At 37.3% G+C, this 22662-nt stretch overlaps 1 protein-coding gene across 4 annotated transcripts in view; it reads left to right on the top strand.

The window, feature by feature from the left end:
- Positions 1 to 17546, top strand: part of ST3GAL3 (ST3 beta-galactoside alpha-2,3-sialyltransferase 3) — a 234831-nt gene extending 217285 nt beyond the window's left edge. For all 4 annotated transcript variants that reach the window (XM_081946126.1, XM_081946127.1, XM_081946124.1 and 1 more), the window contains one exon: positions 9145 to 17546. In XM_081946126.1, the coding sequence (XP_081802252.1) occupies positions 9145 to 9234 (90 nt within the window). In that variant the 3' untranslated portion in view covers positions 9235 to 17546. The remainder of the gene's footprint in view (positions 1 to 9144) is intronic.
- The last annotated feature ends 5116 nt before the right edge of the window (positions 17547 to 22662 follow it).

Genomic DNA, 22662 nt, shown 5'->3' with positions numbered 1-22662 from the left:
GCCCAAAGGGAGGGACCACTAAAATATAAAGATGAAGAAATCACCATTCTTAAGCAAATTCTGAAAAAGATAAGAGAAAGAAGGAGGAAGTATTCCTTTTTATCAAAGAAATTATACAATGAAGGAGTTTGGTTTAGATGGCTATTGCCAGAGGGAATGTTGATTTTTTTGGGAGGGAAATAGAATTAGAATTAATATAGTGCAGGAGACTGAAGCCTTCATTAAAAAACACTTTTCTCCTAGAGGACGAACATAGGGAAGGTAGTGAAAAGGGTAGCAAGGTACAAGATACAAAGGAGGGGGGGCTGTGACCCCACCTGGGGACAGGGAGGAAGGAGCAATATCGTAAAGGCTCAGGTCACAAAAATAAATGTATTTGAAATATTTGTAATTGTTGATATACTAGAAAGTGACAAAGGAAAAGATGATTGAACACATGATTTGATGCAATGTAGAATAAGATTCTGTTTTTTGTTTATCTTTTACACGTTGTTTTTAATATTGTAAAAATTGTGAGATTTGGAGGGATTTCTACCACTAGCGTGGAAGCTGCCAGCATTTTCTATGTACCCTCTTACCTTTTCCCAAAAATGTTTAAAAACCAATAAAATTCTGTTAAAAAAAAAGAAATAAATCAATTCTTGAGAAGTCTAGAAGGCTGGGAAGGTGGAAGGAAAGAGAAAAAGAGGACAACCAGCAGCTAGGTGGATGGACTCAATTACAGCATCATCAGGCATACATTAGAAGGCCTAAAGGACCAGTTATAGACAAATCATTTTAGAGAAAATCTATGTAATTATTAAGAGCACTAACTTGATGTATATTGTCATCATCAACATCCCACAGTAGCTCAACTGTTGAGCTTGAACTGTTTTTTGAAGAAATAATAACGTGCTTTTGTTTCCTTCAGAGAAAGCAATAGACTAAAAAGCATGAGCAAGATCTGATAATCTTTAAAAAAACCAGGATTTTCTCCATAGGCATTCTAATAATTAAAGTCAAGTCTTTTCAGTACTGGTTCTACCTACTATCTTCATGATGTCTTTCTAATTCCTAAAATTGCCTCTCAATATCTGATAACAATTCTGTTGTCTCTGAAAAAAAAGATAAATAATGCCTTGCACAGTATTAGAGAATTCAAATAAATTACATCCCAACTCTGCAACTATTAACTGTAAAAACTAAATAATTTTGATTTCCTTCTCCGGAGTCTCAATACTAACATATTGCTTTCTAATATATTTCCTTATGCATTACTAGTTCAGCCTCATTTTCTATGCACTTTAATAATACAAAGTTTATGGGCATGGTCAGCACTCCCTAAAACAGCAACTGAAATTGATAAGAGTTTTCAAAATTAATGTTGACAATATTTTCCTACAGAGGTTTGGGTTTCTGAAAGGATACTGATTTTACTGACTGTAAGAATTAGGATAAATTTAATTGTATTTACTTTTATAGCCAGAATGTAACTGAAATAGCAGAAGTGAACAGCAAAGGATTCATTATAACTGGAGTGGAAGATGCAAAGAATTGTGATCCATTTATACTGCAGCATTTAGACTAGATAATGAAAGAATTTGAGCAATTAGATAAACATTCCCTGGAAGGAAGAGGCAGAACAGCAGCTAAGAGATTAAAAGATTTCTAAGCTGCTTACGCCTAGATGAAGTGGACCCTACTCAATGAAAGCTTATTCCATAATAACTTGTTGTCTTATTTGTAAGATACCACAAGACTCTTGATTATTTGAATTGCTTAAATTTTCATGCCAAAATGAAATGAAAAAGAACCTAAGAACAATGTCAAACGGAATTTTAGACCCCTGCCGGCTTCCTCCTTTTTAATCAATGCCAACAGAAGGAAGACACAAGGAACTAAAGTTGTGGAGGATTGAGATGGCAGATGTTGCAGCTAAAGATTTGTTCAAAGCCTCAGACCATCCTAACATTATTATTTCTGTTGAGTGACGTGGCACCCTAGTAACAACAGGGCATGGCTGCTAGAATAGTTGTCCTTTCATTCCTCGGCAGCATGAAAGAGCAGGATGATAATTAAGCAATGTGAGCAAACCTGCCATCCTTGTTTATGCATATTAAAACAGCAAAGTATACCTTTCAGATCATCATACGATGAATGAATAGGCTAAAGCTGCCACATCTATGTTTCACTTAAGGAGTGGAAAAATGCTTTGTGAAAACAACAACAACTTTCATTCCCTGCCAATCAAGTCACTCATGCATTGAATTCAGGAATTTTACCTGGAGTGAATTTGAGCGTACAAAACAATAGTTGTATACAGTGTAATAACATACAACAGCCACAGAAAACTTAAATGTTTGTATTTGACCAACTGAATCATTAAAAAAATCACTTGTAAGCTTTTTTTGGTGTTGTTTCCAAAAACTCTTTTTTCACACATATTAGTTAGCATTCAGAAAAAGAGAGAAAAATATGACTTATTCAAACAATGTATGCATCATATTCTTAGGCAAAGTTAGGAAAAAAAAAAACCTCCAGGTATAAAACCTGGGTCTTGATGAGTAGAGAAGTGATGTTGAATTTGGACTGGGGATCCCCCAAAGCTTTACTGGGAGGAAGAGCAAGAAAATGATTATTTGGGAAATGAAAGTATCACTATTTACTTAATTTGCGAAAGCACAGATAGCTGTGTAGGTAGAAAAATGACAGAACTATATTAACTAATTTTTGTTTTGACTTCATTGCTTTTAACATTACGTTATCTATTTGTTTTATTGCTGAAAGCTACCTTTAGTAATTCTATAATAAAAAGTCAAAGCGTGAATCTATTAATATGTTTTAAATAAAATAAATACACAATCTATATATTATCAAGGGTAATAAGTTAAACTATTGTGCTGCACAAAGATGCCCAAATAGTTAACTGACCTCAGAAGCACAAGTTTAGCCCTGGCTAATCCTTGGATACAGAACCAATGGGGAATTCCAGGGTTGGGATTAAATTGGGATGTCAAAATAGCTTGCTGGGAAAATTCAATAGCAAATCATTTATTTAATACTCCCAAGAAACTTTGCATGAATAAAGACACTAGGAGTCAAGCTCAATTCAACTCTACTGTATAACAAAAGTCATTCAAGGTCAAATTAGGTAAGATTACCTGGTTGTGGGAGAGAATTGTCTTTCAAATAATATAAAGCCAATGTACTTTGTGCAGGATCATGCTTCTTCTGAATAGGATCTTGTTACTTAATAAGTTTCAGTGTCTTCCAAACACTCCTTTAAAAAATAACAGCATTGTCTTTTTCATGAAAGAAAAATTCCTTAGAGGCGATACCTTTATTAGGCTACCCAGAAGTTTTAGAAATCATTTAAACATTTCAAGTATTCATCATGCAGGGTGATTAGAGTCCAAAAAATGTGGGTAAGGGAATATGACTGATGTGAGAAATAAGCAGATACAACAGCCAGTGGGAATGGGCAATCTGAAAAAAAAAAACATTAGCAACTGGAATAACTTTTCTATAAAGAGAAATTATTGGGGATTTTATCTTTTAAAAGAGAAAATAATGGGACAGAAAGAAGTGCATGAAGTGAGATATAATGTGGAAAAACATTGTCTTTTTCCAACAACATTAAAATAGCTGAAATTGTTATCACGAGGCATTCCCCTACCCTTTCATTTCTATTGCTTAAAAATGGGATTCGACAATGAATCCCAATGATGAATAAAGCTATCAGAAGTATTTATTGATTTAACATTGTCTAAGAAATGATTAATTTTTCTGTAATGTTGTTTTCTACTAGTTGAGGAATTGCATAGTGTGTCTAAGAGTGAAAATAATGTCTGAATTTTACATTTTCAAAATGTGGGTATCAATCGTGGGTTGTTTTTTTCCCTTCCTCTCAGCAGCCCTAGGGATGTCCTGGATAAAACTATTTCAGCACCTATATAGCATCATTTGAATTTCTGAGTTTTTCACCATATCTTATCATAGAGTTATACAATTTTCATGACTTCAAGATCAATTTAGGTTGTTTTATTCCCTCTCCCTCATCTCTTAAAAGGTTTAAAGATATAAAAGCTTGCACATTTTTGTGACATCTGAGTTAACTAGATAAAGATAAGACAGGGATTTCCTTGTATTTCTTTTTTGTTGGCTAGCGGAGATATCTTTGAATATTGTATGTGTTTTCTTTTTAATCAAAGAATACATCAAGATTATCTATCTATCTATCTATCTATCTATCTATCTATCTATCTATCTATCTATCTATCTATCTAGTATCTATCTAGTATCTATCTATCTATCTATCTATCTATCTATCTATCTATCTATCTTATATAAGGGTTATCAAGAAAATCTTATTGATTCCCATATTTTCCTAGGTTGAATACACAAATAAAAATACTAAAACAAAGTGATTAACATCACATATATGCTACTTTTGTCTTTCTTCTAGATTCACCTAGTATTCAGCAGAATATGCTTCACTTTGGTTTTGTGGAGTTTCTTTCTACCTTTTCTGTTGCTCCTGTTACTCCTGTTGGAGCATGATATCAGACTGCCCAACCAACACTGTAATTCTGCGGAAATTATGTCTTGATCCCTGGAGACAAAAAATAAAACTTTTGCCACACATGGAACATTTTTGCTGGAAGAAACCAGGGTTCTTTCCACCCTCTCTTCAGATTTCTCAGAAAGTTCGTTGCGCAACTGAAAGCTGTTCAGAGTTCCTCAGAAAATGAGAGACTGGAAGAGAGAGAAAAACAAGGAGAGGCTAAAAGTGTGTTGCTTCAAGGCCCAGGGACAATACTACTAATAATCAGGGGTTTTCTGAGGATATTATATTTGCAACAGAATAGCTCTGGTTGTTCCACAGGAGTTTTGAATTTGTGTTCTTTGGATAAAGAAAAGGGTAGTTGGGACATTGTCATCATAATAACTTTTGTCCTGTCTAGAGTCCATCAGGTGTAGTAAGAGCATAATGGAGAACAGTGATATTGAGCATGACGACATTGAGTTAAGGGAACACGGGGGAATTATTCATGGGTATGAGCCAGTTTGTTGTAATGTTAAAGGTGATGGCCTAGAAACAAAGAGACTGAGTTCTGGTCCTGCCTTAGGCATGAAAGCTGGCTGGGTGACTGGGTCAATCACTCTCTCTTAATTTAACTCATCTCAAAGGATGGTGCTTGTGGGGAAAATAGGAGAGGGTGGAGTATTATGTAAATTCAGTTTCTTGAATTCAATAACAGATTACCAAATGCACATATGATAACAAAAAAACAAGAAATGTTTGAAAAATGTCTCTTTTGTACATTTTTCCTACATCATGTTTGGTTTCTCCAAAGGGCAATTTCATTTGGTTCATTAGTCCTATATAGAATAGAATAGGACAGGACAGAACAGAACAGAATAGAATAGAACTCTTTATTGGCCAAGTGTTGATTGGACACACAAGGAATTTGTCTTTGGTGCATCGTTTTTGTTTTCAATAAACTATTGTTTTTACTAGGAATGGAAATCTTCAGTTTATGTTGCAGACTGTCTTGCTCTTTTCCATCTGGATTGCTATGGCTTTACAAAAGCTGAGAACATTTTCAGGAACTAAAGTATCAGTTGCATTTATTTGTAATGGTGAGAATTTACTCCAAAGTCATGCTCATTAATGAATGGCATGTACTTGATTTGGTTTGCTTTTAATAGCTTGGCAAACCACATAGCCCTTCAAGGTAATACAGGTGTGACAGCGGTCTAGTCTTCTGTCTTTAACATGGACCTAAAAGCTAGTTAGGCAATGTGCCACTGATGCATAATGTAGAGAAGAGATGGCTGCTTATAGTTTACAATGGCAGAAAGAAAACATTTCTGCAGCTATCACAAATGGATGTGATGTGGAAGCTAAAGGACTCATGGATAACAATAGTTGTATGCAACTTTTCTAAACTTGGTCCCAGTGTCTATTAGAAATAGCTCGGCATTCACTTTCCGGCTGTCCGTCTCTTATCAATTGAACAAGATGCCTGTCTACTTTAGTTGCCCTTTGGGAATTTCTTCACCCTTTGCGATAGTACCATTTAATTATATATGGAGCAGCAGGCATTTGGCCTCAAAATTAATAGCTTTGCTACAATTGCACAGTGGCATTCAATATATAGTTTTTAACTATATATTCATACAAATATAATGATACCAAGCTGTCGGGGCACAGAAGATATAATGAGATGCTATAATCCTGCATGTTGCATTTGAAAGAACAGTATTTTTTTAAAAAAAAGGCAAATTTAAGGCAAAATATCTCTTTCTACAACATTTGACTCTATATAGTGACTGAAAAAAATTGAAGCCTGTCTAAAAAGCTTATCTCAGAAACTCACCCAGATTTTAACACTTTCAGAGTGTTATGATTAGTATAAGTATCTCAGGCAGGTTTATTTCCCCCACCCTCAATGAATTTAGGTGATTTTTTTTAATCTTCCAGAGAATTCAGCATTTAACCTGGTGATCAAACTCTGCCTCTATTGCTACTCTCTGCCAGCCCTGGCACGAGATAGTGATTAACTTGTCTTTATGGCCCCATATTAACCATGTCTGAAATATTCTGCATGATTAAACCTATTAGATGCAATGCTTCTACCATTCTCATGGTCAGTTTCTGTTTGCTTTCTAGTACCCCAAAAGAAGTTAATGATATTACTTACAGAGATAGAGTCATTAGCTAATGCAAGATTCAGGGGTGCAAATGCAGAAATTGGAAGTGGGCAGAGGGACTTTAAAATTGTAAAAATTCAAGCCATTTGGGGAAAAGGAAATTATTTGCTTAGCTTGGGGATAGTTTCCTTTCGGTCTTTCATCTAAGGAAATATATAATTATGCATTAATTGTTTCTATAAATGAAAATTTACAGTAGTTGGAAACATATGTGGAATAAAGAAGACTATTAAGGGCATGAGAAGAAGCTCAAGATCAGGAAAGAAGGTCTCGGGATCAGGGACTATTAGCCACATTTACATATTTTGTATACTTTATAAATAAAATGGATGAAGATTTCTGTTTCATCTATTTAAAGACATAGCTATGGAGAAGTCTAAGATGTTGCACTAATCAATCCAAACATCTCTGGATCAAGCTTCTAGGAAATGACAAGCGTCTAGGCTACCCTGCATAAATAACCAACTAAAGCAAGTTTAAAGCATTAAATTCTAGGAAAGATCTTTATATTTCTTCCAACAGGTACCATACTCTCTGAAATTGAGTTCTTTTGAATCCCATTTTTATATTAGCAGCTTTTGGAGCTCCTAATTCATAGAGAAAATTAGATTTGTCGAGAAATCTAACAAAATAATGAAAAATGAGAACAACTGCATCAGATGGCAACTGCTGTTTAGTAGTCAGCTGAACTTTTGCAGTCCAAATCTAGTAGCCCTAGAAAAACTTCACTACAATAGCTTAAAATTTTTTAGAGGCTGCAAATGTAATTTTAAAACTTCTCTCCCCAACTCTGAATGTACAGTACTCACCATCTCTCCGATTTCTTTTTTAATGTGCACCCAGCAGACATGCTTTTTTTCTCCTTTCTCTTTCCCCTGCTATTTATTCCCTCTTCTTCTCCTCCTCCTCCTATCCGGAGCTGTTTCTGTGCTCTGCATCTTCCTCAGCTTGTCCATCAGTGACAAAACCTGACATATCAGTGGGCAGGCACTGTATCCTGTCTTGACTAAGCAGTTGTTCGGGGAAGTTCCATAGCTGAAGATTTTGATGCGATTTCTTTTCCTACAACATGAATCTGTACCAGAAATGGATGAAGAAAGGAGTGCAGCACTCCTTGTAGTAAATGAGATGGGAAACAGAGTGTACACTGGAAAGTTCTTTATGAAATGCCTCAATGTTTTTATACAGGAAAAATCCAAGAAAATGTGGATGGATATTTTCTTTATATGGATATTTTCTTATAAAAGCCCAAGTTCTGCAATTAATTTCTATAAACAAAAGTAGCTGTTGATAGCTCTGAAAATGAACCACAATTTCTTATTCTCACATTAAATATCTACACTTAAATTATTTGAGTTCTTTCAGGTCAGGTCATTCCTTTCTACACTATATAAAGTACAGAACAAAATACGGCACTTCTTCCCACTCACTTGCTGAAGGGGAATTTTTCATTGTTTTTCATTTTAATGCTCTCCTGTAGAAACAAGGTAACTAGTATTTCAGATATTATATAGTGTATTCTATATGACCTCATTAGCTAAAATATTTTATCAAGCTGTTCCTAGACTTGCCTTCCCCGATCTTTTACTTTTCAGATATAGTAAATTAACTTCTCATCACTCCCAGCCACCAAGGAACGGATATTTTGAGTAAAAATGATGAGAACTATAGTCTAGCACAGAGATGGCTAACCTTTTTGTCGTTGCGTGCTGAAAGTGTGCGTGTGCGCGAGACAGCGTGCGTGGGGAGGCCCACCCCCATAATGCAATGTGCACACGACACCCCACCCTCACATGACACACCGCATGCGCATGTGACCCCCCGCGCCTTGTTTTGGCCCTAGCAGCCTTCCCTGCAGGCTCCTGGGACCAAATGCAGGCCACGGGGAAGGTGTGCCGCACACCCGTCGCAACCTGTTTTGGGCCTCCCTGAAGCCTCCTGGGACCAGAAATGGGTTGCAGGGGAGAATGCTGCACTCCCCCTGCATATGCACACATGTGTCCCACATTTGTCCCGCCCCAGTGTATGCACGGCAGAGCCCCAAAAATCAGTTAGCTGGCAGGAGACGGCGCACATGTGTGCAGTGGAGCTGAGCTGGGGCAATGGCTCACATGCCTGCAGAGAGGGCTCCGTGTGCCACCTGTGGTATGTGTGCCATAGGTTTGCCATCACGGGTCTAGCACATCAGGTTGGTAAAAGCTGTCTTAGATGTACAGTATTAAGATAATTAATTCCTCTTGCAACTATATGTACCATGTATGTATATACAGAGGGAGAAATTTGTATTGTGATCAGAAATATAATCATGTTTTTGTCTATTTGATGGAAGACTTGTCTAGGGCAACCTCTTGACTTGGACTGTATACTCTCAGTGTTATGTATACTACTTGAAGAGTGAGTGTTTTTTTCTCTCTTCCTTTACCCCTCTCCCTTCTCCCCTTTATGTAGTCCTGGACACACAACATCCAGCGAGAGAAGGAATTCCTACGGAAACTGGTAAAAGCTCGAGTAATCACAGACCTCACCAGTGGAATCTGAAGAAAAAGCTCAGCAACTGTGCCGGAGAGCATAGCCAGGTCTATCCAGCTAAGGACAAGGGCAGCAAGAGGTGCTTAGCAAGAATCCCAGCTTCTAAAAGATGCCCTTGGATCCTCTCCCTGGCTTGCTTTGTCTGCCTAAGCCAGGGCCAGCAGGGGAACAGCAGCTCTTGGTTTAAGAGGGCTGGGCCCTCATTTGGAACTGCCGGAAGATGTTTTGCTGGCGCTAAAACATCAGAGGAGAGAAGAAAAATCGGCTTGTGAAACAAAATAAATGTGTGCCAAGTGGGAACAGGAGCCAGGCCAGAGGCCACAGTATTTGAATGTATAAGGCATTATTTTTTTTTAATATCAAGAAACGAAAATTACAATAAATATATCAATGGGCACAGTGGAGCCTAGCCTTTGAACAAGCCTGGTGGGATGCTTTCATTAGTACTGCATTTAGCCTGTCCTTGGGCCAGCTACGGCCCCTCTGCAGGGTCTCAGTTCATCCAAGGTTTGTCTATTGTTGGTGCTGCTACAACGTCAAAGTATTGTGATCTCTCTTTGCTCTAGATGGAGCAAATTAAAGTTCTGTTAGATCTTCAGACTCCCTGCTCCTCAGGGGGCCTCCACTGCTACCACCGTTCATCTGGCTGCATTTTTAGACTAGCCATGAAGCTCATCTCCTGATGTTGGACGAACTTAACCTGCTTTGCAGGTTCGTCACAGATTCTGCTGGCAGATAACCCAGTATTTGTTTTCACTAGCATCCATACCATGCTTCTGAGCAGCGTGACACTTTTTCTGTTCTTGTTTCTTTGGAGAAGGAATAATTTATTTTTGGATAAGGGCCAAACCGTCCTAAAATATGAAGATTTATCAGCGTTTATGGTGCCAGAGATTTTTCATTCATTCTACTATACTTAGTTTATGAGACCAATGCCTTGCTTGTGTGTAGATTTTTCTGTATGCTGTGATAAGAGATGACATCTCCCTTGTTTTTCAGCTTGCATATATCCGGTTTTGTCTTGTTTTATTCCCCCCCCCCCCGATGGTTTCTACTTCCCTCTGTATTCTTTTAAAATTATAGCAGGGACCCTTTGTTACATCTCTGCTCTATCTTTTCAGATGCAGTATTTGCACAAGTATGTATTAATCTGTATTGGTAAGATTCAAAATATGTGTATGAGATCCAGCGGTGAATTTAAATTAATTAACATACCTTTCCTTATATGGAGAGGATGTAAGAATCTGGCAAATCTTCTCATGAAGAATTCTCATCCTGTGTAGGTCAAGGGCACAGCTTGCATTCAGTAGTGTGAATATGCATTTTGCTTGCTCAGTGCCCTAAAATAGGAGGTTCTTAACAGGGCACTGGGTATTTTGCCAAATAAGCAAAGTTGAGGCAGTAGCTCAACTATTCCCATAATTATTTTTAGGAATGGTCAGAAACTGAAAAAGTGCAACTCTATAATAATGCAAAGAGTGATGTAAAAGATCCTGCACAATCACTTTAGTAATAAGTCTTTTCCAAAGACTACAATATTAGCCTGTCTGAGTAGCCTGGCAAATATTTCACCAAAATGTGTAGTTTTCATTGTGTACATACTGAACTATGCCCACTTGAATGGTGGAGGATGGATGACTGCTTTATTTATTGGCCTTCATAATCTTGACAGGCTCTTCCTAACCAAGAGTATTTTAGTTGGCTAGGTATTGCCTTGGAATTGGCCTTTCTAAACAATGTATGCAATTTGCTGTCCCAAGTAACTGATTTAGATGGCTTTAAAATTAAATAAAATTAAATTCAGGAAGGATAAGGCAAGTTATTTTGATTATATGGAACTTCCTGATTCAGAGAGGAGATACTTAAAAATATCAAAAGCTGAAAAGCAATGGCATTATTTGTTACTATTGTTATGCCATGCATGCAGGTCTCTTAGAACAACTGGCTGATTATTGAGGGACACATCGTGCTGGTCTAGTTGTGCTTTTGATCTAATTTGATAGAGCTTTTTTTATCTCCTCAATCTTATGAATGCAGGTGAATATCTTTAAACTTCTCTGTTCTCTATTTATGTGCCATGCACATGTTCTTCTGAAGGAAGATAAGCATAGAAATGTCAACTGTTTGACCATACCAGCAAAACTGGGAATGGTTCCACAGCCTGCAGAACATAGTATACATCTAAAGGATTAGTTTTTTCCCTAAATAATTGCTTTTATAATTGGATAATCACTTAAATGGCAATGGAGATACATTCCTATTTTGTTTTTCAATCTCCCTTTTGGAGGGAAGGGATCAGCTTAAATTGAGGACTGTTTTTCTTTTGTATAAATATAGTTACTTGACTTGAGTCATGGAGTGTTTGGATGGAGCCAGTTGCAGAACTTATATCAGTGCATCTGTTTCTTGGGTTACATGTTTTTGTATGTCTTTTTCTCATTGGATGTTGTGAGTCCAGGATTCCACACTTGTTGGCAGCTAAACATACATGTTCCAAATGGTTAGGATGGTTTTTGTACTATAGAAAAACCATGGTCCTACAGCAAGCTCCATTTTGGTTGGAAGGTTAACTGTTAGGGAGGATATGTTGAAGAAATGTAGAAGAAAGGAAATACTTATACACAAGGAAAGCCAAAAAAGATGATTAGATAGATGGATGGATGGACGGATGGATAGATAGATGGATGATGGATAGATAGATGATACTAATAAAGAAGATTATTTGTAGTTTGAGGTTGACATGAGGGGTCCTTGGTGCTCTCTGAGCTTTCTTGCTTTCTTGCAGACATTTCAGTACACAAACCAGGTAACCTCATCAGATGCTAGCACTGATGATGTTACCCAGTTTGGGTAATGAAACATCTGCAAGAAAACAAGCAAGCTCAGAGAGCACAAAGGACCCCTCAGATAGATGATCGCCTAACCTCTAGATGGAAGCAAAGTAACACAAACCAATTGCTGAAAGAAGGCTCAAGGGCCATCTCCACCAAGGGGTTTATGGTACAAAAAGCATACACCTCAGTCTCAAATTTAATGTGCTATCCCAGATCATCCTCACTAAATGGAAAAACAAGACATAGGTCTTGAGCACCTTCCAATTGGGTAACCTGTCATCCAGTCTTCACCTGCTGGAACTCGGTCTTTACATAAGGATTTAGAAACCTATTCTCTTTTACATTTGGCCATTGCATCAAGTACCCATGCATAGTATGGCTCGCTTTTGGTGGGTGGAAGTGGGGAGCTGCTTGTATACATTATTACTTTTAAAGCAGTCAGATTTTTTGGGTTGTTAATAAAAGTATATTTCTACAGTAACAAATGTATATAGAACTGCCATCCCCATTATTTATTTGATTTGAATTTTTTAAAGATTTGGGCTTTAATTTTTAACTTAAAGAACCAGAACCAGGCGAGATTCTTCCTAAGACAATCAACAGCACATATGAATTTCATTATATATAATTTAAGGCTAGACCTTAGTTTGTTTTCTGTTTCTCTGTGGCATTCATTTATCAACTAGGTCAGTATACTACATTTTAAGCATATCTGTTCTGGATGATTCTTCCAAGCCTTTTTACTATTTTGAATTTATCTCACTTAATGCACTCCCATTGTAAGATTTCCAACTCTAGTTATTGCCAAGGTCTGTCCAAAACATGAAAAACATCTGTGCAATTTTTTTAACCTATATGGCTACTTCTATTTTTTGAAGTTGGTTTACTAGAGTGAAAATAGTAAGACCAAATACAAGAAGTATTTCACAATCCAATACTCTGACCTCATCTGACATTTTACTTGAATCACTTCCTCAAACTGGCTTTGTAGTCCTCCAGAAAAATTGAAAGTAGGCAGAAATGACAAAGCATTTCATTCACATTTCATTCAAATTTCCAAGAAGGTTTAATGGAAGTTTCTGGAAAAAAAAAACATTAATTCTTATTGCAGACAAAGTGGCTATAAAGTGCTTGTCTTCTTGCAGATCTAAAGAGAAAACAACTCAACTCAAACTCTTAGTTAGGCTTATCTTGCTCAAATGTATCCCTTAATTTCTTCCTGTACTATAGATGCATTCAACTAGGAATGAAAAGTTGCAGTAGAGGAAGGTGAGGCTGTTTCCTAACTAAACCTTGCTGATTCAACTAAACTCCTAGAAGTATAACCCAGGAAAACAAAAGCTAATGGGGAAAAACATAAATGTGGTAGGATTTCCTCCTTGGTTTTTATTTGATGTCAAAATAACATGTCATTGCAATTTGCCTCTTATACGAGTTTGCAACTACATGTAGTGCCCCAGCATCCTTAAATTGCAGCATTGAAATCTGGTATGTTGGTAGAGAAATTTTAGCCCATTTTGGACATTTTCTGGAGGTAAAAATGGAAATACTTTTTCTCTGGAAACTTCTCACATCTGCTAGGTCTTTGCAGCATTCAGGTCCAATGGCATTTAGCAGTGAGAAACTCAGGACCTTCCATCAGATGCAGAGCTACCCATTAGAGGAAAATGCTAATTAATGCACCATTTGCCTTTTTCTTTCAGAAGAGGCATTATATTAGATGGAGTTTGTGAGTTAATAAATCCAAAGGGACATCACTGAACATAGTTGTAGTCATCAAACTTGTATGTAATTGGTACTTCTCACATGGATATGGATCATGGAAGCAGGACAAGACATAAGAAAGAAAGGGGTAGAAGATGTGGCTTCTATTCATATTGCTACTCGTTCCATAAAGTATACTTAGTCTTGTAATTCCAAGTCTCCTCATCTCTATCAGAGACTTTCAACTTGAAGTAAGATGAACAAGAGAGAAAAACTCTGCCTCCATAGCTCAAGCAGTCAACAGGAGAATAATTTTAAGCATGCAAGTCATCTTCAAATAAGTCTAAATTCTCAATATTTTGATTAAGAGGAAGGGAAACTATCACAGGAAGAAACTGAAGAGCCTTCTAACCAAAATACAATACAATACAATAACAGAGTTGGAAGGGACCTTGGACGTCTTCTAGTCCAACCCCCTGCCTAGGCAGGAAACCCTATGCCATTTCAGACAAATGGCTATCCAACATCTTCTTAAAGACTTCCAGTGTTGGGGCATTCACAACTTCTGGAGGCAAGCTGTTCCACTGATTAATTGTTCTAACTGTCAGGAAATTTCTCCTCAGTTTTAAGTTGCCTCTCTCCTTGATTAGTCTCCACCCATTGCTTCTTGTTCTACCCACAGGTGCCTTGGAGAATAGTTTGACTCCCTCTTCTTTGTGGCAACCCCTGAGATATTGGAACACTGCTATCATGTCTCTCCTAGTCCTTTTCACTAAACTAGACATACCCAGTTCCTGAAACCGTTCATCATATGTTTTAGCCTCCAGTCCCCTAATCCTCTTTGTTGCTCTTCTCTGCACTCTTTCTAGAGTCTCCACATCTTTTCTACATCGTGGCGACCAAAACTGAATGCAGCAGTGTGGCCTTACCAAGGCATTATAAAGTGGTATTAACACTTCACGTGATCTTGAGTCTATCCCTCTGTTTATATAGTCTAGAACTGTGTTGGCCTTTTTTGGCAGCTGCTGCACACTGCTGGCTCATATTTAAATGGTTGTCCACTAGGACTCCAAGATCCCTCTCACAGTTACTACTGTTGAGCAAGTTACCACCTATACTGTACCTGTGCATTTCGTTTTTCTTGCCTAAATGTAGAACCTTACTCTTTTCATCTTAAATACAGGTCTTTGGGGATTCTCAGTCATCCAGGTCCTGGTTGTCCCAAAGGTGCTTTTTCAGGAGGCCACTGGACTTTCTGGTTTTTCTTTGAAGGCATTTCACTTCTCATTTGAGAAGCTTCTTCAACTCTGACTGGATGGTGGATAAGGGAAGGATTTATATTACTTGCAGGCAGCTGGTCAATACAATACAATAGCAGAGTTGGAAGGGACCTTGGAGGTCTTCTAGTCCAACCCCCTGCCTAGGCAGGAAACCATATACCGTTTCAGACAAATGGCTATCCAACATCTTCATATCCCTTTCTACCTATTTTCTTTTCTTTAGGCAAAGACAATCCATATTTCATCCACAGGTAGGATAAGCTAAATTTAAAAACAACACAACTTGTATAAAGGGCAAAATTCAAAATTCTTTTACCATTCAAAAACACTAGAAAAGAGAATGGCAGAATGGGAAGCCCCATCCCAATAAATCCCTTCATAAGTTAGCTAACGATTTATTTCCTCCCAGAATCAAAATAGAAGAAAATCTCCAATTTCATTGCTAACGATCATCCCCAAAGATAACAAAACTAGCCCAAAGATTTACCCAAATCCTCTATGTAAACAGTTGGAGCTCTGCAATCCTATGAAACCATACGTTAATTCAAAGGCAGAAGTAATGGTAAGAAGTCCAACCCTAATTCCTACAGATATGAATGAAAGAAGACTGCTTTATGACAGCAGTCTTCATTTGGATGCCATGCATTGAATTATAGAAATGTGGAGTTGGAAGGAAGCATCTTTTAAACCCTCCACAATGTACAAGAAATCCAATTAACCAAGGTTTGAATGTTGGCTGTCCAGTTTCTTCCTAAAAATCTCCAAAGATCGAGAACACAACCTTTCAACTGTTGTACAGTTCTTAATATCAGGAAGCTTTTCCTTATATTTAAATGAAAGCTAAAGTTCTGCAACTTATATCCATTGTTTCTGGTCTAGGTTTTATGGCAATGGAAAAGCACATTCAGTTTCAATATCAAGACAGTAGTGGTTAATACTCATGTCAAAAGAAATACCTGGCATTGGTTCTGGAAAAGGGAATGTTCTTAATACTGCATGATTAACGTGTGCAATTCATTACCACAATATGTTGTGATAGTTACAAATCTGGATGGGTTTCCAAGGAGATTAAATACATCTCAGAGGCATCTGATGGGCCACACTGAAAAACAAAAGCAAGACTTTTCTAATATTCTTAAGATGCTATATGGAAAATGAAGGAAGCTAGCATAACCTTGAATGAGGCCTTGGTATTGATTGTGATATTGGAAACCCAACTCTGGAGACCAAATACAAAAAATAAAGTCTGAATGTCTAAGTTGTAATCTTTCTTTATGACCAGCAAGCAATTAACTGATCAGTGCTGATTAGCTTCTCAGAATAAGTATTCCAGCAAAATCTTAACGGGGAAAAAAAGAGAGTAACCTAACTACAATGGTACCTTGATACTCAACTGTTTTGAAACTCATCAAATTTGGTTATCAACACACAAGCTAGAACTTCCCAGTGTTGACTGCCTTGTGACTCAACAACATTTTTCCTTATCAGAAAAATTTGTTCAGTACTCATCATTTTGGCACGCATCATGCCTCCCAGAACTGACTACCGAGATACCACTATATTATTCAGTGTACCTCAACAAAAATGTATGTTTATATCAGGAAGTGCTGAAAAACAGGAGGAATTACAGGATTGAATCCTGAAATTGATAAAAAATAATAAAGGGCTATCTGTTTACCTCCAGGTTAAATCTCAAAGGCCAGATGAATTGCATCCTGGAGTTCTGAAAGAATCAGAAAATTGTTTGACTGAATTTTTATCTTTTAGTCTTGAAAAATCCAGAGAGTTTTAAAATGTTATATAATTAGGTGAGAATAAATATCATGAACTTCAGAAATTGGGGAAAGGAAGACCAGCAAAGTAGAGATCAATCAGACTGATCTGGGAAGATTCTAGAGGAGGTTATAAATGGATCCATCCGTAAACACTTGAAAAGTGTAGTCATTTTATCAATAATGTCTTGATACACAAAGTTTACATTTTTATTGACTTCCTTGACATATTGTGAGAATGCTATGGACATTGTATGTTTTTATTTAGGCTAAGCAAAGCTTCCTCTGACATGTTGTGTACACGTTGCATTACAGAACGCTGGATGGAATATTCAAGGAAGACAGACTCTTAATGAAATGTTAGGGGGGAAACCCTAAACGGTTCAGTTTGAGAGTAGAAACAGATATTTGGAGGAGATACAAGTGGAAGTAAGACAAGTGATGTATTAATTTAAATTTTTATACTGGATAGGGAGTTGGACTCCTTGACCTAAATGGCCTCTTCTAAAAGTTTAACTCTGTGGTCTTTTATGACAAAGGGGTAAGGAAGAGAACTTTTGAATCAATCTTGTTAAATTATTAAATTCTTTTGCTTATAATTTCCAAATGTTTTTCTTGCCACATTTTATAAATGTTTAATGCTACATTATTTTACCATTGCTATATGTATGCATATTTTCTGTTATATTGGTTCAATAAGAATACATTTTATAAATAAAAGAGAATTTGAATACTTCTCAAGCTAATTGACATCTTGAGCTGCTCATCAATTGACCGCCATTAAAGGATTAAAGCAAATTATATCTCCACCACACTGGCTTCTCTGGACAACCATTGTTCAGCAAGATTTCTTTACTTTGAGCACAACCTTCTACGTAGATTTTATACTTTAAGACAATTCCAAAGTTGGCCTTTCATATGGCTTTTACTTTCCTCCCAGTATTAAATTAATATCCCTCAGTGGAAATTTCTTGTCTGATCTTTTTTTCTTTAGAATTCACTGAGGCATAGGAATCAACGTATTGCTTTGTGGGATCAGCAAGCTTAGTTGGGATCACAGGCATTTTTAAAATTCTATTTTGTATTCATCTATTCCGATAATAGGTGACTTCATCCAATTTTGCTAGTATCGCCTACCGCTTGATGTTCCAACCAGGAGCTCAAGAATCTACATTCTTCCACTTTAAGAAGTTGGGTAACCCTGCCTTTTATTTCTAGAGGAAGCATAGATAACTAAGGATGAAGCCCACAAAGGTTTGCAGACCAATGCCAGAAAAGCCATTAGGTCTTTTGAGATTCAGTTGCCTTTCTCTCCATTCCATTCATCAGGTACACTTCCTAGCGCAATTGCTGAAATCAACATTGGTTAAGGAAGGATGCTGTTCTCAGCCCTTCTCAGGCCACTTTTCCTTCTGGCCTAAAGTTACTGTGACTTCCATGAAGAGAAACGATTTTGTAAATGTAATTTTAGCTACAGCTGCACAACAAGGAAATAATGTTCTTTATAATTCTTCATTATGTTTCATAATTACATGAAACTGAACATAATTATTTTTTGGACTAGCTGCCAATTTAAGAAATCTTACCTGATTAATCAGATTAAAGGTAAAGGTTCAGGTTCCTTTCGCACATATGTGCTAGTCGTTTCTGGCTCTAGGGGGTGGTGCTCATCTCAGTTTCAAAGTTGAAGAGCCAGCGCTGTCCGAAGATGTCTCCATGGTCATGTAGCCGACATGACTAAATGCCAAAGGCATACGGAATGCTGTTACCTTCCCACCAAAGGTGGTTCCTATTTTTCTACTTGCATTTTTACATGCTTTCCAACTGCCAGGTTGGCAGAAGCTGGGACAAGTAACGGGAGCTCACTTTGTTACGTGGCGCTAGGGATTCAAACCACCAAACTGCCAACTCTTTTTTTTTGCAAAAAAAATTTATTTTCATTGAACAAACAACACAAAAAAAGAATCATTTTACATTACATCTTGTAGAAAGTGTGTCAATTGATTACAAATAACTTTCGTGCATCTCTTCCACAGTCATTGCTTATATATTCATATCAGATATCAAAAATTCTTTATGAATCTTACTGTCAACATAGCATAATTCTCATTTGACTAAAGTTGTTTTAATGTCCTTTTGCCTAAAATAATCCATAGTTAAAAACACAACCACCTGATGGCATTTCATTAGTTATTACAAAAATCATCCAATAGCCTTAAGCCTTTATAACACATTCTAAATAAAGATTAGTTGACAAAGTTTCTAAGCCTTTTTTTTTTTCAAGTCACTGTTTACAATTTATGTCCAAATTCCTTTTGTTATGGTAGCACATATATATATATATCATTAACTATACTCCTTATCATTATCATTCCACTATTTATTGTTATAGTTAATGTTGGTTAACAGAAAATCCTTTACTAGACTTCCGGTTCCGGCGGCTACGGCGACGGGCAAGGACTTTGCCCGCTCCCGCTCTTCGGTGGGCTTCCCCCGTCTTCGGGGGGGCACAGGACGCCCCGAAGAGGCGCCCTGCCAAAGGAGCGGCTCGCGGAAGGCTCTGGCACCGGCGGCGGCTGGTGGGGGCTTTTCCGCTTTGCTCCAGGCACCGGGGAGCAGTTTTGGAGGACGCGCCTGCGTCTCGCCCCATGCTGATCGGAGAATGCAAAACTGAAGGAAGCAACGGCGGTGCGGTGAGATGCTTCCTCTCTTCATCCCCTTACTTTTGAATTGAAAGGCTTTTCAGTACTGTTAAAAGTTAACCTTTCGGAGTTACTCTTTGAGGAGCGGCTAGAGGGGAGGGGGATTCCCCCCCCTTGGACAAGCGGCTTGTTAAAATTCTGCTCTCGCCCCCTGGGGAAGGAGGAGGGGGGGAGAGCCAACTAACGATGCCTCACCCCAGTAAAAGTGCGTTTCATGGGACTTAGATCCAGAACTTATTGATGACCTGAGAACTTTTTGAACTTTTAAAATTTTCTATGCCTCTGAGCCCAAAGCTGGCAGGGCAAGATGGCACACTTCCGTTGTCTTCATGAACTGTGAAACCTGACTCCACTTTTAAAATTCAGGCTTCCGGTCTTTGTCTCCGAGTCACCCAGAGGAATCTCTTGTGGATTGTTATTTTCTGAACTCTTTGGAGAAAAAACTTTCATCTATTGCTAGAGTGATTAAAGAAACTCCCACCTGTTTGGATCCTCTGCCTTCTGGACTCGCCTGCCCGCTCTACTTCTCCAGCTGCCCAGTTCCTACACTGACTGATCTCTTTGTTTTATAAACCATGTCTCCAAAAAGACCACCTGGAAAACCTGGCTTTGCCACTTCTGCTCCAACATCTGCAACATCCAGCCCAGCCACACAGTCAAAGATAACAGAACTGATGCAACCTAAGACTACAGAGATAGACCTTCAACAAATGCTTCAACAAATTTTACAAGGCCAGGAGGAAATTAAGAAACAGCTAAGGGAAATAAAAGATGAAATTAAAGAGAATCAAGTTCACATTTATAAGAACTCAGAGAGACTGGACCTTGTGGAGGGTGGGGTGGCGGAGGCGAAAGGGGGGGTAGAGGCTTTACAGAAGGGGAACAAAGAACTTGATATCCAACAAATGAAAACAGAGTTTGAGAGAATGTCCTTTTATCTTAGATTTCAAAATGTAATAGAAGCAGATGGGGAAAACATAAGGGACATTATGACTAATATTCTAGCTGAATACATACACAAAGATAAACAGCAGATGGAATGGGAAATAGATCTGGTCTATAGAGTGAATTCAGCATATGCCAGAACACACAATGTACCCAGGGAGGTTCATATTAAATTCCTTAGGAAAACCACAAGAGATGAAATTCTGGGTGTACAAAGGGGGCAAACACTGACATACCACGACAGGGAGATAACCATTCTGAAGCAGATTCCCAAAAAAATTAGGGAAAAAAGGAAAAGCTATTCGCAATTGGCGAATAAACTATACCAGAAGGGGGTGTGGTTTAGATGGTTGATGCCTGAAGGTATGCTGATATTCTGGGAGGAGACAAGAATCAGAATCAACACACCCATAGAGGCACAGGCCTTTATGGAAAAAAATAAAGCGAACCTAGAAAAAACAGAAGATACCACAACGGTCACACAGGACACGGGAGGGGCCGGAGCTCTGCCAGCGGGGGGTGAAGGGGAAACACTAAGAAAGCTCAGATCACAAAAATGAATAAGAAAACCACAATGTTATAAACAGACTGAAAGTAATAATGAAATTATATCTAGACTATATATCATAACTATATAAATTGATTGAAAATTATTTTTTCTAGAATTAATATGCTGATTCTTTATCATTATGTATTAATGTTTGATATTTAGATGTAACCTATGAGTTTGGAGGGAGCAGGCGTCTGCCACACTTGCAACTGCCAAAATTTGTAACCATTCCACTTACCCTTTTCCTTATAAATGTTTTAAAAAAACCAATAAAACTTTTTGAAAAAAAAAGAAAAAAGAAAATCCTTTACTGTTTATATCCAATTTCTTCTCATCAAGCCAACGGATATGTGTACCTTATTGCCATTATCAATTATTTATTTAACATAACAATCTAAAAGTTACTAAATTATTACTTACTAATTATAAAACAGTTAATTTTTTATTATCAACTTTCATATATCCAGTAACATTACACCATTATAACACATTCAAAATAAGGATTAATTAACAAAATTTCTAAGCCTTTTTTTTCATAGTCACTGTTTGCAATTTATATCCAAATTCCTTATGTTAAACCAGTACATATGTATATCATTAACTATATCTCTTATCATTTCATTATTATTGTTATTAATATTTGTTAACAAAATCATTTACTATTTACATCCAACTTCCTCAAATCCAGCCAACACAAAAATGTACCTTGTTGCCATTATCAATTATTTATTTAACATAGCAATCTAAAAATTACTAAATTACTATTTACTAATCACCAGACTTAGCTACTTTTTTATTATCAACTTTCATATATCAACCTGTGTCCTTCCAATAGCCATATAGTCTTATTTATTTTGCTACTTGTGAAATTAATCTTCTGTTTATTTCCTTAGTAAAGTTTTTGTGGACATCTCTCCGCACCTTGTTACTTGTTCCATCTCTTGGGTAGTCTCAGCACCCTCCATTTGCTACTTTAATTAATTTATCTTTGGTTGTCAATCATGCTTCTGGTAAGGTTTCTCTCCTTAAAATCATCATTTTTCCCTTTTTTCTTCTTCTGTGCCTTGAAATTTGGGGTAGAGCTCCAGTCCATCAAATTCCCTTTTCCATACTCCCATTTTTTTGCTTTCAACCACATTCATTCCACAAATCAAATCGTCAGTTTTCTTACCTTTGAATTCATTTTTCTCTTCAATTTTTGGTGCTCCATCTCCATCATTTTTTTCTAGTAAAAACTCTATCTTCTTCTCAATTCTTCCAGTTACCTACAGTAAATTTTGAATTCCATCCCAAATATTTTGCAAAAATTAAAGTTTCCTCTTCTGAAAATTGATCCATATTTCCAAATTGTAAATTGCTGCCACTCTAGCTTTCCAGACTTTTTTTTAATATTTAACTTAAATGCAAGATCATTTGTAATCTTCACAAGAAAGGGGTTCCGTTTTTTTCCCCTCCCAGTGCCGATAAAGCTGTCAAAGGACACCTGTGTAAACACTTCGTGCCCTTGGCTCTTACTACTTTTAATTATGGAACTTTGAAGTACAGAAACAGTAAGATCAAAGGAGAAACAGGAGAAAGTGTGCAGTTTCAGAAACTCTAGCTTCTAGCCTCCGAGCAGCAGTATTGCTTCCTTTCACTCTCTAATGTTGT

This window comes from Natrix helvetica, assembly GCF_964273705.1.
Source record: "Natrix helvetica genome assembly, chromosome: 3".
Classification (NCBI taxonomy): Eukaryota; Metazoa; Chordata; class Lepidosauria; order Squamata; family Natricidae; genus Natrix; species Natrix helvetica.
The sequence above is the reverse complement of the archived record's forward strand: the minus strand, read 5'-3'. Positions and strand labels throughout refer to the sequence as shown.